Here is a 13,655-nt window from a genome sequence, read left to right on the forward strand (position 1 = left end):
ATCAATCCTATTGAGCCTGCATAAGGTCTCTCAACTGACTTACGTTTCTTTAGATCCTGGTCTTTCGTGGTTAGATGATAAGTCCAGGTACTGTGTTACCTCTCTCCGAACATGAAATCCTATCGCTCGGCCTAGGTGGAGTTTATCGCTCCATGACACTTGAAAACTCCAGGGTAAAAAAAATGTCAGAAAATCTCAAAGGTCTGGTGCCACTCCGCTCCGGACTGCTTTCTGTGCTGGTCTCTCGACTGGAATCCTGACTCTCCCCCGCTGGAAATCTGTCTTACTGGAATCTGCCTCTGGCCTGGATTCTGGACCGCTTAATGTAAATACTCAAAAGGCAGAGTGAGTGGAAATTTAACTGTCAAACAGTCAGTTTCAAGAACTATTCAGGCTCAATAGTAAACAAAGTCACAAATTATCCTATAACCATAAAACAAATTACCATTAAAGAAATGCCCATAGTTCCAACCACCACCAAAGTAAACAAAAGACAATGTACACTCCACACCAAGGGTTCTATATTTAATTTTTTGTTAAATGTAGAACTCTGGAATAACTAGAAAAATTTCAGCCTTTTCTTTTACATATGCCCACAAAAGTCCTTACTCTTGTGGTTGCAGAACACAACTGCACATGCCACCATTGGCTCCTCCTGTAAAGGAAAAAGGGTGAAATGAGTATACAGTTGTTTATATCGTTGATATAAATGAATACTTTTAATAGTAATACTTACTATTATATTCAATAGCTTAGGATAGTAAGCTAGAAAGGAAATAGGAAAGATGCATATCTGTGTTTCCTCTCCCAGGCAATCGCTGAGACCTCCGTCAATATTAATATTCAAATTCCCTATAAGGGAGAATACAAGGTGGAACGACTCCAGTACGTAGGGCAGGAGTTAGTGAATATTTATACTAACTTCTCCACCTATAGAATATTAATACTGAACGGTGTATATAGGTGTTCCGATGATCAAAGGATTCATCAGGATGTTGAGGGATTACTTCAACCTCAACATGTTATGCGGTTCCAACAATAGACTGTGATAGGATACACAGAGTATGTTAGAAATACTTGTACTACTGTATTGTTGTATACTGTAGTTTTACCAACTACTGTATTGTTGTATAATGTTGTTTTACCAACTACTGTATTGTTGTATACTGTAGTTTTACCGGATACTACCGGGGTTAAGCTAGTACCTGGCGGCACTAACTGATAGAGAGAGAGAGAGAAAGAATGGAAAGGAGGATCTATTATTATGGTTTAGCACAATAATTGGAAGTGTAAGAGGGCTACTGCCGCCTGCTGTCTCCTTGCCAGAATGAGAGTTCTAATGGAGGAGGAGAAATGCATCTGATTCTAGCTTCCATCCATCCACAACTTTTACTGCTAGCTGTACTGCCGGTTGCAAGATTTGTGGATGGCAGGCCAAGAGAGGGCTGAAGAATTCTCAACAGTATATTGGGTTTGCCAACGGCAGCTATCAGGGCCGGCTCAGTCTTTCCCCCCGGGGCATTCACCTCCGGTGAAGGAAGGACATAAGGAGGAAGTGGCCGAGGCGGCAACCTAACCGCCGCTGGTAGGGTCCCGGCCGGCAGCGCAGTCAACCCGGCAAGCCAGGATGACTATCAGAATAGTGGCGATAGAATGTTGTGACGACAGAGGGGGGAGGGGAAACGGTCTTATAGTTCACAGGGGAGAAAGGCGGCAGCAGGTATGCCGCCTACCTTCGGCTGTAAACTAAGGAAGCATGGCTTCCTGTGCCGATGACGTCGTGGTCGGCAGAGGAACAAAGATTCCCCTGTCAGCGACATTATCGGCTGCAAGACAGTACACCCTGAGCTACCATCTTACTTCAGAGCCGGGATACTCGGCAGCAAAGAAGACAGACTGTGTAAGACTATCTAAGTCAAGCCAGAGTTTACTACTCGACGGCGATGACGAAAGATAGGGGTTTCCGCCTTTAATGGCGGCGGCTCAGGGAGGGAGGAAGGGTTTAGTCTTTTTTCTCTAAAAGAGAAAAATATCGAAACTTATCCATAAATTCTAGGGGATATATGTCCCCATCCGAATTAATAAGGAACGATATGGTGAGATTAAACAATGGGAATTACTTTACTACGTATACATAACGAATTAAGCTAGCCTAACTCCGGTGGGGACCGTGGCCGAGGTTGGTACACCGGGGTCCCCGGCGTGTACGAAAAGTAAAGTCACATATGGGAAGAGGAATAATTGAATAGTATGCAATATCTTCACTAGTATAATTTGCCTAACTAGCTAAAAAATTTTCATAGCTAAATACCGGGAGTGTTGCATTACTGACTAAATAAAATGTATTTATGACCAGCGACAGCGGTCTCAAAATGGCCGCCTCCGGTGTCGGCTACGCTCAACCAAACACATTTAAATTATACGAATTTAACTGTGAGAAGGGAGCTTTAAAATTATACACAGGAAAGATTAGATACTCAACTTTCCAGAGTATGAAGATGCTGGAAATTGCATAATATTCCAAAAATCCGTAACAAACATCGGGAAAAGCGTGGGAGCGCACTTAGCTTAAATGCTACAGACAGAGGAATGATGAGCCGTAGTAGTATGTAGAGGAGGTCCACCAGATACCTTGATAAGGGCTCCCCTTTCGTTCGTCACTCTTCCCCCTCAAAGAGTTAAATCTATTCGGGATGAAGATTGCTATGTGTCGTATCAAAAAATATGTCCCCTGATATTATGCGATATCCTTAAAGCTATATTAAGGATACTCGTGCCAGGAGTCAGAATTCTGGAGACCTATGGTTAACTATCTGGGAGTATCACTGAAGCAAATATCCCTTAGAAAGCTACCCAAAGGAACCTTCCATCAGGACCACATGGCCGAGCCCAAAAAAGGATATCGTATATCAGGGAACGTATTCTAGATACGACACATGGCTATCTTCACCCCAAATAGATTTAATGCTTCGATGTAAGGGGGAAGAGATGCAAAGAAAGGGGTGCTGTTCTAGGTACACGGTGGAACTCCTTCCCTACTACTACTGCGATGTCATTCCTATTCTTGTAGCCTGCTAAGATTGTTGTGCTCTCCCTTAGCCCGGTGTTTTTTCAAGTTTTGGACCTTAATTTTCATCATGCAATCTCCAGCATCCTCGTCATCTGGAAAATTGAGTATTAATTCTTTCCTGACTGTAATTTTGGTCTCCCTTTTCACAAATAAATTCAATAATTTAAGTGTGTTTGGGTGACTATTGCCGAGACCGGAGGCAGCCATTTTACGACTGCGGTCGCCCGTTATATTCTTGCATATTATTTAGATAGTAGGGCGACACTTCCCGGTTTTATGCTATTATATTAGCTAGTTAGGCAAGATATATAAGAGGTGAAATTGCATACATGAAATTTATCCTTTTTCTATTATGTGGCTTTACTTAACATATTCGTGCTGGAACCCCGGTGGTACTGATTACCTTTGCCGTGGCTCCTAACAGAGCAAGGTTACTCTTGCTCATATATACATTAGTGAAGTAACTCCCCCTGTTCAGCCTCACCTTTATCGTTTCTTTTCGATTCTGATGACATGTGATATTCTCTAGAATCTATAGACAAGCTACGATAATTATTCTCTCTCTGAAAGAAGAGACTGAACCCTTCTTCCCTCCCCGAGTGACGCCGCCGTCATAGGCGACAGACATTGTCTCACTTCATCGCCGTTGAGTAGAACGATGTTCTTTCTGCCTCTGGCTTTGAATCAGATAGTGACATACTTAGGGTGCCCCTGCACAGGAAGCCATGCTTCCAAGCTCATTGTTTTGAGGAGGACGACATAACCTGCTGCCACCTCTTATAACAGTGAACTGAAAGACCCTCAATCCTTCCCCCCTCTGTCCTTTCATGAGGGCGTGTCGTCACAAGATTCCTTCACCGGTATTCTGACATTTACTCCGGCTTGCTAGGATCATTGCGCTACCGGCAGGTGTCCTTCCGGTGGCAGTTAGTTCCTTCGTCTCACTACCACCTTCCCTTCCTTCATAGGAAGTTGATAGGATTGGTGGAGGACTGAGACGACTTCTGATGGCTTCCGGCAGGAAACCTAACATACTTTGGAAAGTCCTCAACTTTCTCTTGAGTTGCCATCCGCATTCCTAGCCGCCGACTCCATTGCCGGCGACAGGCTAGTTTGTAGATGGGTGGAAGCCAGAATCTGATAGACTCTTTCCCCTTCCATTGGAACTTTCATTCTATAGTCCTCCTACACTTCCCGCTGTTATGTCCTTTCCTAATAGTAGGAAATTCTCCTTCCTTAATCTTTCTCTCTTTCTTTCGGTTAGCACCGTCAGGTACTAACCCAGAACAGGCAGTAACTGCCGGCAGACTACTGTATACAGTATATAAGTATACAGTAGTACATGTGTTTTCTAACCTAGTCTGTGTTCCCTATCGCAAACGATTGTAGAGACCATGATATTTTGTTGAGGTCGAGTAATCCTTCAACACCCAGATGGTTTTCCTTGATCATCGGGGACTTACAATACCCGAACGGTATTAATACGGTACTACAGGTGGATAATGTTAACAAAAACTACTTACTAACTCTAACTCTAGTTTCTAGAGTTTCTTTACCTTGTATCCTCCCTATCAGGGAAACTGAATATTAATACTGAGGGAGGGCTCAGCAATAGCCTGGGAGAGAAAATTCAGATATGTGTCTTTTCTATTTCCTTTCAAGCTTACTATCCTAAGCTACCATATGCAATAGTAATTACTATTGCTATTATAAACTGTATGCTTTTATATCACTGATATAAAAAAAACAAAAAATAATCATATAAGTATTTTCCCTTTACAGGATGAACCTATGGAGAAGTGCGGAACGATGTTCTGCAACCACAAGGGGAAGGACTTCTGTGGCCACACGATGTGCATGACTCATGCCCCCTGCTGTATTGTCACAGGAGTCCTAAAGTATTGGGACCCGCAGGGTTGCATCATCTGCTCAACCCTACTGGCCAATGGCTTCGGTGAAGCCCCCCTAGCTACCCTAGAGGCTAGGGATACTGTGAAGACACCCTTCGCAAATGGGTAAGGGGGTTCCAGAACTCCCCAGGACCATACCTACCCAATGACTCCCTGAGGAGCCTACTGTTCCCCAAGACTCTGCCGAGTGCGGTGGTGTCCCAGGAACAGCTTCGGTCCCCTTTCATCCAGCTGAAGGTTGACTCGGACATCAACAAGGCCCTAGAGGGCATGAAAATCCATCAAGAGAGGATGTCAGAAGTGTCTTCCGACACTGAACAGAACCTGCTGCAAGCTATCCCTTAAGAGGACGAGGATCCTCCCCAAGTGGAGGAAGAAGAATCCCTCTCAACGGCGACAGACGACCCCCAGTTTGCTGTGGCCGCATACCAGTCACTGCCTTCAACGCCCTCTGCTCCAACTTCACAACCTGTTGCTTAGGCTAATGCGGGTGAAGAGATTCTTACATCTCTAAGACGCATGCGGGAGTCGTTCCAACGGCAACAAAAAATGATGCAGGAATTGTTCAGGAAGCAGCAAAGGCTGATGCAGGAGAACACTGACCGTATTGGAACCACCAGGGGCACTTCTAAGAAGCCTCTTAGAGTGTCTGATCTCCCTCATTGCTCTGAATCTAATCCCTGGAGGTACGCAGAGCATATGCCTATGATGGATGCGAAACTGTTCGTTTCCGAGAGGTTGGGGGCCAGACAGATCGAAGATCTTGAATTCTGGCCTAACTTCTCCTCCTATCCCGAGTGCTAAGTAAGACTACGGGATGAAAATGCAGCCCGAGAAGAAACGGTCCCTAAAGAGGTCATCGTGTTTGAACACAATAAGGCCCAGGCCATCCTCCTGAAGACCCTGAAGGGAGCTGGATATACCAATTTCAAAGTCTCGGCACTGAGCAAGAAGCATCCCACCTTTCTTGCACCTTCCTCCATCTCTGGAGAAGGCACTAGACTGCCGTCAAGGCTGCTGATGAGGGAAAACCCTGCCCGACTCTTGAAGAATGCAAGCCATTCTCTCTCGCACTGCCTACCAGCGAAGGAAAGTGGAAGGATGTCCACCTAACCTTCTCTGTCTACAAACTAGACCCGGAGATCACAGGACAGCAGTTTAACGAGAACCTTCCTAAGTTACCAGACCATCTTCTGAAGAAGGAACAGGAGTCGAAGGAGAGACTTGCGGCCTCTCTCTCTCATCAGAACAGCTTGGAACTAAGTGCAAGCTAACATAATGCCCCAGAAATCTTCCTCTTTCTGGCCAAATCTCACATGGACACCCTTGTGACAAGGACCTTTACGCTTTCCTCAGAGCAAGGAGAGCTTGCAGAGAGTTCGTCCTGGCTGCTGCAACCATCAGGCACGAACCAAGGAAGCTGATTACCTCGAGCATCTGGGTTAAAGACCATTTCCCACAGGAACTGGTCCAAGAGGTCATTACGAGTGCAGCAACGGAGAACTGGAACCTTCTCCAAAAGTTGGGTATGTCTTCAAAAAGAAAATCCTCTACGGAAGGAGGTCCCCAGCCTAAGAACAAGATGGCAAGGAGACCACGAAGACCGGCACAAATTCCAGCCATGACCATGACAACAATACCTCAGACAACCTTCCAGATGGTCCCTCGACAACTGGTAGCCCAGTCACCAGTTTTCAGCCCTACCTTTGAGAGGCAATCCCTTTCGCCCCAGTCAGAAAGGGAAAGGTCCTAAGAGAAGTTCTCCAGGAGGTAACCTCTCGGGGCCGAGGAGGACGTGGTCGCGGAAACAAATCCGCAGGACCCCCCCAAGCAATGAGGGGTTCCAGGTAGGGGGCAGACTACATCACTTTCGGGATCGCTGGACCTTCAATCCCTGGGCCCACAGCCTAATCACGAATGGACTCGGGTGGAAATGGAGCAGAATCCCACCCCGTTTTCCAGAATTCTTCCAACACTCCACCCACTTCTTGGAAGAATATACCTCAGAACTCTTGAACAAGAAGGTGATAAAGAAAGCGAAGTCCATCAAGTTCCAGGGAAGGCTGTTTTGTGTTCCCAAGAAAGTCTCAGACAAACTCAGTCATTCTAGACTTGTCTCCACTCAACAAGTTTATCGAGAACAACAAGTTTTGGATGCTTACTTTGCAACACATAAGGACCCTTCTGCCAAAAGGGGTGTACACGGTCTCAATAGACCTAGCAGTTGCTTACTGGCATCTCCCCATGAGTCGCCTTTTCTACTCCTACCTAGGATTCAAACTACAAAAGAAGAAGTTTGTCTTCAGAGCAATGCGCCCTTCGGACTGAACACAGCCCCAAGGATATTCACAAAGCTAGCAGACACAATCGTCCAACAGCTACGCACCGAAGGTGTTCAAGTGGTAGCATATTTAGACGACTGGTTGGTATGGGCAGCATCCAAGATTACTTGTCTGCAGGCAGCCCAAAAGGTGATCCAGTTTTTGGAATACTTGGGCTTCAAGATCAACCGAAAGAAGTCTCGTCTCACTCCAGCTCAACAGTTCCAGTGGTTAGGAATCCAACGGAACTTAAAGTCACACCACCTCTCCAGTCCATCCAAGAGGAGAGAAATAGCGGGATCTGTCAGGAGACTAATCCGTCACAAGAGGATTTCAAGACGCCAACAGGAAAAAGTATTGGGCTCTCTTCAATTCGCAACAGTGACAGACCCAGTGCTCAAGGCACGTTTGATATACGCATCAAACGCTCATAGAGATCAACTAAGGTTGACCCCGGCCTTGTTCCGCACTCAATTAAAGCCATGGTCAACAGCCAGGAGTCTAGTGCCGATAATTCCCCTGCAACCACCGCAACCATCAGTGGTGATACATACAGATGCCTCTTTGGAAGGATGGGGAGGTCATTCTCACGACAAGAAATTGCAAGGGAATTGGTCGTGCCATTTCAAAACATTTCATATTAACATATTGGAAGCTATGGCAGTCAGTATTCCTGACATTGAAGAGACTATCCCCTCGCAGATCAACCCACATCAGACTGGTCCTGGACAACGAGGTGATAGTAAAGAGTCTAAATCAACAAGGCTCGAGATCACTCCACATCAACCATGTGATGTTAGCCATCTTCTATCTGGCAAGGAAGAAGGGATGGCACTTATCAGCAGATCACTTACAAGGGATCCGCAATGTGACGGCGGACGCTCTATCCAGGCGAAAGCCCATAGAAACAGAATGGTCCCTAGATGCAGACTCATTTTCCTTCATCTCGGAAAAAGTCCCAGAACTACAGATCGACCTCTTTCCAACGAGCGACAACAAGAAACTATCTCGTTATGTAGCCCCTTACCTGGACCCTCAAGCAGAAGTGATGGATGCCATGTCCCTAGACTGGAACAGGTGGAATCACATTTACCCGTTTCCACCAACCAATCTCCTGCTAAGAGTCCTCGACAAGCTAAGATCCTTCAGAGGGACAGCAGCAGTAGTAGCCCCCAAGTGGCCCAAAAGCAATTGGTTTCCTCTAGTTCTAGAGTTGAAACTGAAGCTGTTTCCACTGACAAATCCAGTGCTGTCTCAACTGGTCCAGAGGTCGACTGTCTACACTTCATCCTCGAGAACCAACAACCTACATATATGATTTTCTCGCTTTAGCAGTGAACAAAAAGTTCAGAATCTCAAAGAATAAAGTTTACTTCATCGAGGAGTAAAAGTCAAGTTCGACTAGGAGGCAATACAAATCGTCATGGAAGAAATTTGTGACCTTTTTGAAAGCAAGGAAACCGACAGAGATATCGATAGATTTCTGTCTTGCATTCTTCATACACCTTCATGAACAAGGCCTGGCCTCTATTACAATTACTTCTTGTAAATCGACCCTGGCTAGACCACTTCTGTACGCTTTTGAGGTGGACCTCTCAGGCGAAATCTTTAATAAGATCCTGAAAGCATGGGCTAGACTCAAGCGTGCAGCCCCACCAAAGCCCATCATGTGGTCTTAGGACAAAGTCTTGCACTATGCTTCAAACCTGGACAATGAGGACTGTACTTGAAAGGATTTAACACAGAAAGTCATTTTTCTGTTCGCAATAGCCTCAGGGGCTAGAGTTAGTGAAATTGCGGCCTTATCCAGATACGAACACCATATTCAGTTCCTGAGCTACCCACCAAGAGGTGGGGTCCTTGGAGAATCTGCCCATTGAAGGAAGATGCCTCTCTGTGCCCAGTAGTGTGTCTTAAGGTCTATCTTCGAAGAACTTCAAACTTCAAAGGAGGACAGCTCTTCAGAGGCAAAACTTCAGGATCAAATCTATCTTTAAGACAACTGAGAGCGAAGCTCAACTATTTTATTTGCAGAGTGGATCCTGACAGTACACCAGCGGGTCACGATCCGAGGAAAGTTGCTTCTTCGTTTAACTTCTTTCAACATATGGACTTTGAGAGACTCCGCTCATACACTGGGTGGAAATCATCCAGGGTCTTCTACAAACATTACGCGAATCAAGTACACGAGATAAAACACTTTGTGGTGGCGGCGGGTAGTGTGATTAAACCCGTCGTCTAGTGCTGCGATGAATAGTGGACTGTTTTGGGACTTTACAGTGCATCGGGTGCATGGGTATACCTACCCACTAGTGCAGATCACAACTATGGTTGACACACTGTTCTGTGTAGGAGCATATCTGATCAATACACCAGTGCTGAGTGAACGTTTGCGTTACGGTGTTTATGCATTTCCGAACATCTGACTATGTCAGATAGATTTGGTTTCACATCTCCATTGAGTGGCGTTATTTTGATAATGTAATTGTTAATTTTTTCTACACGAGAAAATATGTGTTTTGGTGTGTTGTAATGCTGGATCAGATTCTTAATTTGTTGTAACTACATTTGACAATTTAGTTGCATAATAAAATACTCAACCGTATTTGCGTCTTCTAACTGCTCCCTCAGTTATAAGCTAATAAAGTATGCTAGTTTCACTAAAACCTCTGTATGGGGGTTTAGATCCTTGAAATCACAACAATGTATTCTAGAGGAATAAACTTACATTCTTAAGGTAAGTAAAAAGGTATGTTTCAATGTTTTCCTTTTTGTTCCAACAGGAAATACAAACCTTGAATCCTTATTGTCGACATCGACATTTCCCTGCTGGAGGCAGGAGGCACTAAACCAACTCCAGGTTTATTGGACGTGACAGATCTCTGGAATCTCACATATAGGTCTAGTAGACCAGATGAGGAAATCTATTCAAGGTAGAAGGCACACACACAAACCCACAGCTAATAGTAATTTCAAGACAATTCTCTAGTATACTTCCATCAGCGCGACATGGCCTGAGCCCAAAAAACGGATTTCGATCAAAGTGAAAAATCTATTTTTGGGTGAGAGGGCCATGTCGCCCTGATGGAACCCAACCTTTTACTGATCCCTCCCATAATTACTTTATCTGTGGCCATTTCCACTTAACGGCAAGAATAGGAATGGCGTCGCAGTAGTAGTAGGAAAGGAGATCCACCGGGTACCTAGAAAGGCACCCCTTTCTTTGCCACTCTTCCCCCTTAGATCGAAGCGTTAAATCTATTCAGGGTGAAGATTGTCATGTGTCGTATCTAGAATACGTCCCGATATTATACGATATCCTTTATTGGATACTCGTGCCAGGAGTTGGAATCCTGGAGACCTTTGGTTTAATTCTCTGGGAGTATCACTGTAGCAAATATCCCTCAGAAGGCTACCTATAGGAACCCTTCCATCAGGACGACATGGCCCTCTCACCCAAAAATAGATTTTTCACTTTGATCAAAATCTGTTGTATATACATACATACATACATACATACATACATACATACACACATACAGTATAGCTAAGCTGACACCGCAGGTACCAGACCATCAGAAGATCAAGGAAGGAGATGAATAGTACAAGAATCAGTACACCAAAGCGCATGACTGCCATCATAGAGCTGTGCAGCTCCCCTGTCTCACCACAGGAGATAAAGTCTTTGTGAGAGACCAGTCTAGCTATGGTGAAATAAAAAAGCAGATGACCAACCCTAGATCCTACTTGGTAGCTATGGAGAACGGAAGTGTTATTTGATGCAATCGGAGCGCTCTGGTTCATACCGGCACCACCCGAGAGTCTCCACCGCAGAAGGGTCCGGAACTACCTGACACCCTACGAGTTCAGACTGAACCACGACCGACCGCGCCCAAATCATCCATTCCTACCCCTACTAAAGGTCCACCCCAAAACCGCTCGACACCTGCCAACTCAAACCGCAAAGTGACCCCCAGAACATCGGGAAGAATGACAAAAACAACCCAACAACCTGATATGGTTTATTATTAAATGATTTTATTTTCATCTCAACCATGTCAATGACATAAAATGAACATGTACTTTAGTGTTAACGCCATGTTAATGTCACATTTAACCAATAATGTTCGTGTTTTAATGTTCAAGAGACATTTACAACAGTTGTCATATATTAATTGTGGATAAGTGTTGAGCCTTGTAGTTTATTTGTGTTTGCCATGTAGTGTATTACATTTGATTGCTGGGTCACTATTATTTGTATTATCCCAAATACATGTAGGGAGGAATTGATTATGTAACTTCATAAAACTGTTATGTTTCTAAAGAGGAAAATGGATTATATAACTTCATAAAACTGTTATGTTTTTAATGGGGAAAATGGATTGTTAACTTTAAATAATTATCAAACAATCTTAAAGGGGAGATGTTGTATATGGTACATATGGAGTACCGTACTTTTTGTAGTCAGCGCATGCGCTTTGAAATAAACAACAGTTCCCTCCAAGATGTCGTCCTGTCTTGTGTCCTATTGAATAAGAAGCAAAGTTAAAGTGGGCATGGACCTCTTTGAAGAGAATGGAAGAGCCAACCTGTAAGCTAAATGACAGAAACAGGCAGAAAGAGCAAATCAACCACAAGCACCTCCCACGATTCAGTGTAATCAATGGCCTCGATTATTTCAGGGCATGAATTGGTCCTATGAGCCATAAGCAGGCTCACCACCCTAACAATAATTAAACTGCTATGACCCTCTCCTCTATTCAACCTTCTATTGGGACTGAAAAGTATGATATTCACATATGGGTACATGCTGACAATAGATGAAATAAATGTATCTTGCGAACAATAAAAAAAAATGTTTTCCCACCATAAATTTTCTAAGAATTATCCACACAGTTCTTACCAGTCAGGCATACCTTTTCCATCAGATAATTCAAGTACATGTTACCTTTATAAAATAACTTACACTGACATTTGATAGATATATGTCCTGTATAATTCTTAGAATAGTATTTAATGTTTAACATTTTTTTTTCAAAATACAAGTGTACAGTATGATAGATTCCAGAGGTCTGTAAGGAAAAAATACAGCAACTGAAAGAGTAAAGAAGTTAGGATCCATCTTACTTACCGTTGATATGTCAGAATTTGGCAAAGAGGAGTTGGACTGTTCATAACCATCCTCTACATCTGAGAGAGCACTACGGGATAAACTTTCGCCTTCTCCTCCCATACCTGGCTCTTCTTCCTCTTCCTCATCTTCTTCCTCCTCTTCCTCATTGTCTTCTGGTTCATCTGCTGACATTCCTTCTCCAGGCATTCCTTCATCATCCTCTTGATCACCATCATCCTCTCTTTTTACATACTCTGATCTTTCATTCTAGAAGTACAAATTAAAACAGTTAATTATTATTTAAAGGAATGAAGCATATTACAGTATCTAACACAGCATAATACATACTTCAATGTAAAGTATATCAGTCTCTTTACATGTACTGAACTGAAATTTCCTTTTTTTTACAATGTAATGATGCCCTTTTATAATCTCTCACATAGTGAATACATAAGCAGTAGTGCAGATCATAAGAAATATATCTTTCATGTATATGCTTTAAATACAACAGGTTTCAATATCAATATCTGAGGCTTATTGGATTGGATTGGCTTATAGAATTTAGGTCAGAAGCCATAGTCTGGGACAGGTGAGGTCCTTCAGCACTGTCATAATTATTGAAATAGTTAAAATTATGAAATATAAATAAAAAAGGATTAAAAAACACATTCACACATTTTGTCATAATCATACACATGAAAAAAAAATAAAAATAATTGAAAAGATAAATTTCATGTAAATACTCAAGAGCAATTACATTCACACACAGAAACAAATTTACCATCAAAATGGTACAGTATTTCTGTCACTGATTAACAAATTTTGAACAACACACCAGAATGTACTCAACTAACAGTAATTTGTCACAATGAACATACTATGGTTCTCTTCTAAAATCTAAAATGCATTCATATGAGAGGTAGAGGCATGGGGGAACATTACCACAGATCTATTTCATTTAACTTACATTGGCGACAGTGTGGAACGGTGTCTCAAATTTAGATTAATTTATTGTTTTGAAAATATGGGTTATTTTATAGTAGGATTTGAATGAATTAAAAGGTATACCCATTGTGTATGTCACATTATAATCTCTCTGCATTTAATGAAAATAGATTTTCTGTAGTCAGAGTTGTGAACAAATATAATCACCTCTGCTAAAACGAACTTTGAGCAAAGCGAAAAATCTATTTTTGGGTGAGAGAGCCATGTCATCCTGATGGAAGGTTCCTTTAGGTAGC

The 13,655-nt window shown here is 43.1% G+C and overlaps 1 protein-coding gene across 3 annotated transcripts in view; it reads right to left on the reverse strand.

The window, feature by feature from the left end:
• LOC137643954 (zinc finger and BTB domain-containing protein 24-like) overlaps positions 1 to 13,655 on the reverse strand; it is a 271,442-nt gene that overhangs the window by 78,612 nt on the left and 179,175 nt on the right. For all 3 annotated transcript variants that reach the window (XM_068376746.1, XM_068376745.1, XM_068376744.1), the window contains one exon: positions 12,433 to 12,681. In XM_068376746.1, the coding sequence (XP_068232847.1) occupies positions 12,433 to 12,681 (249 nt within the window). The remainder of the gene's footprint in view (positions 1 to 12,432; positions 12,682 to 13,655) is intronic.

Source organism: Palaemon carinicauda, chromosome 7 (genome assembly GCF_036898095.1).
Source record: "Palaemon carinicauda isolate YSFRI2023 chromosome 7, ASM3689809v2, whole genome shotgun sequence".
Taxonomy (NCBI): domain Eukaryota; kingdom Metazoa; phylum Arthropoda; class Malacostraca; order Decapoda; family Palaemonidae; genus Palaemon; species Palaemon carinicauda.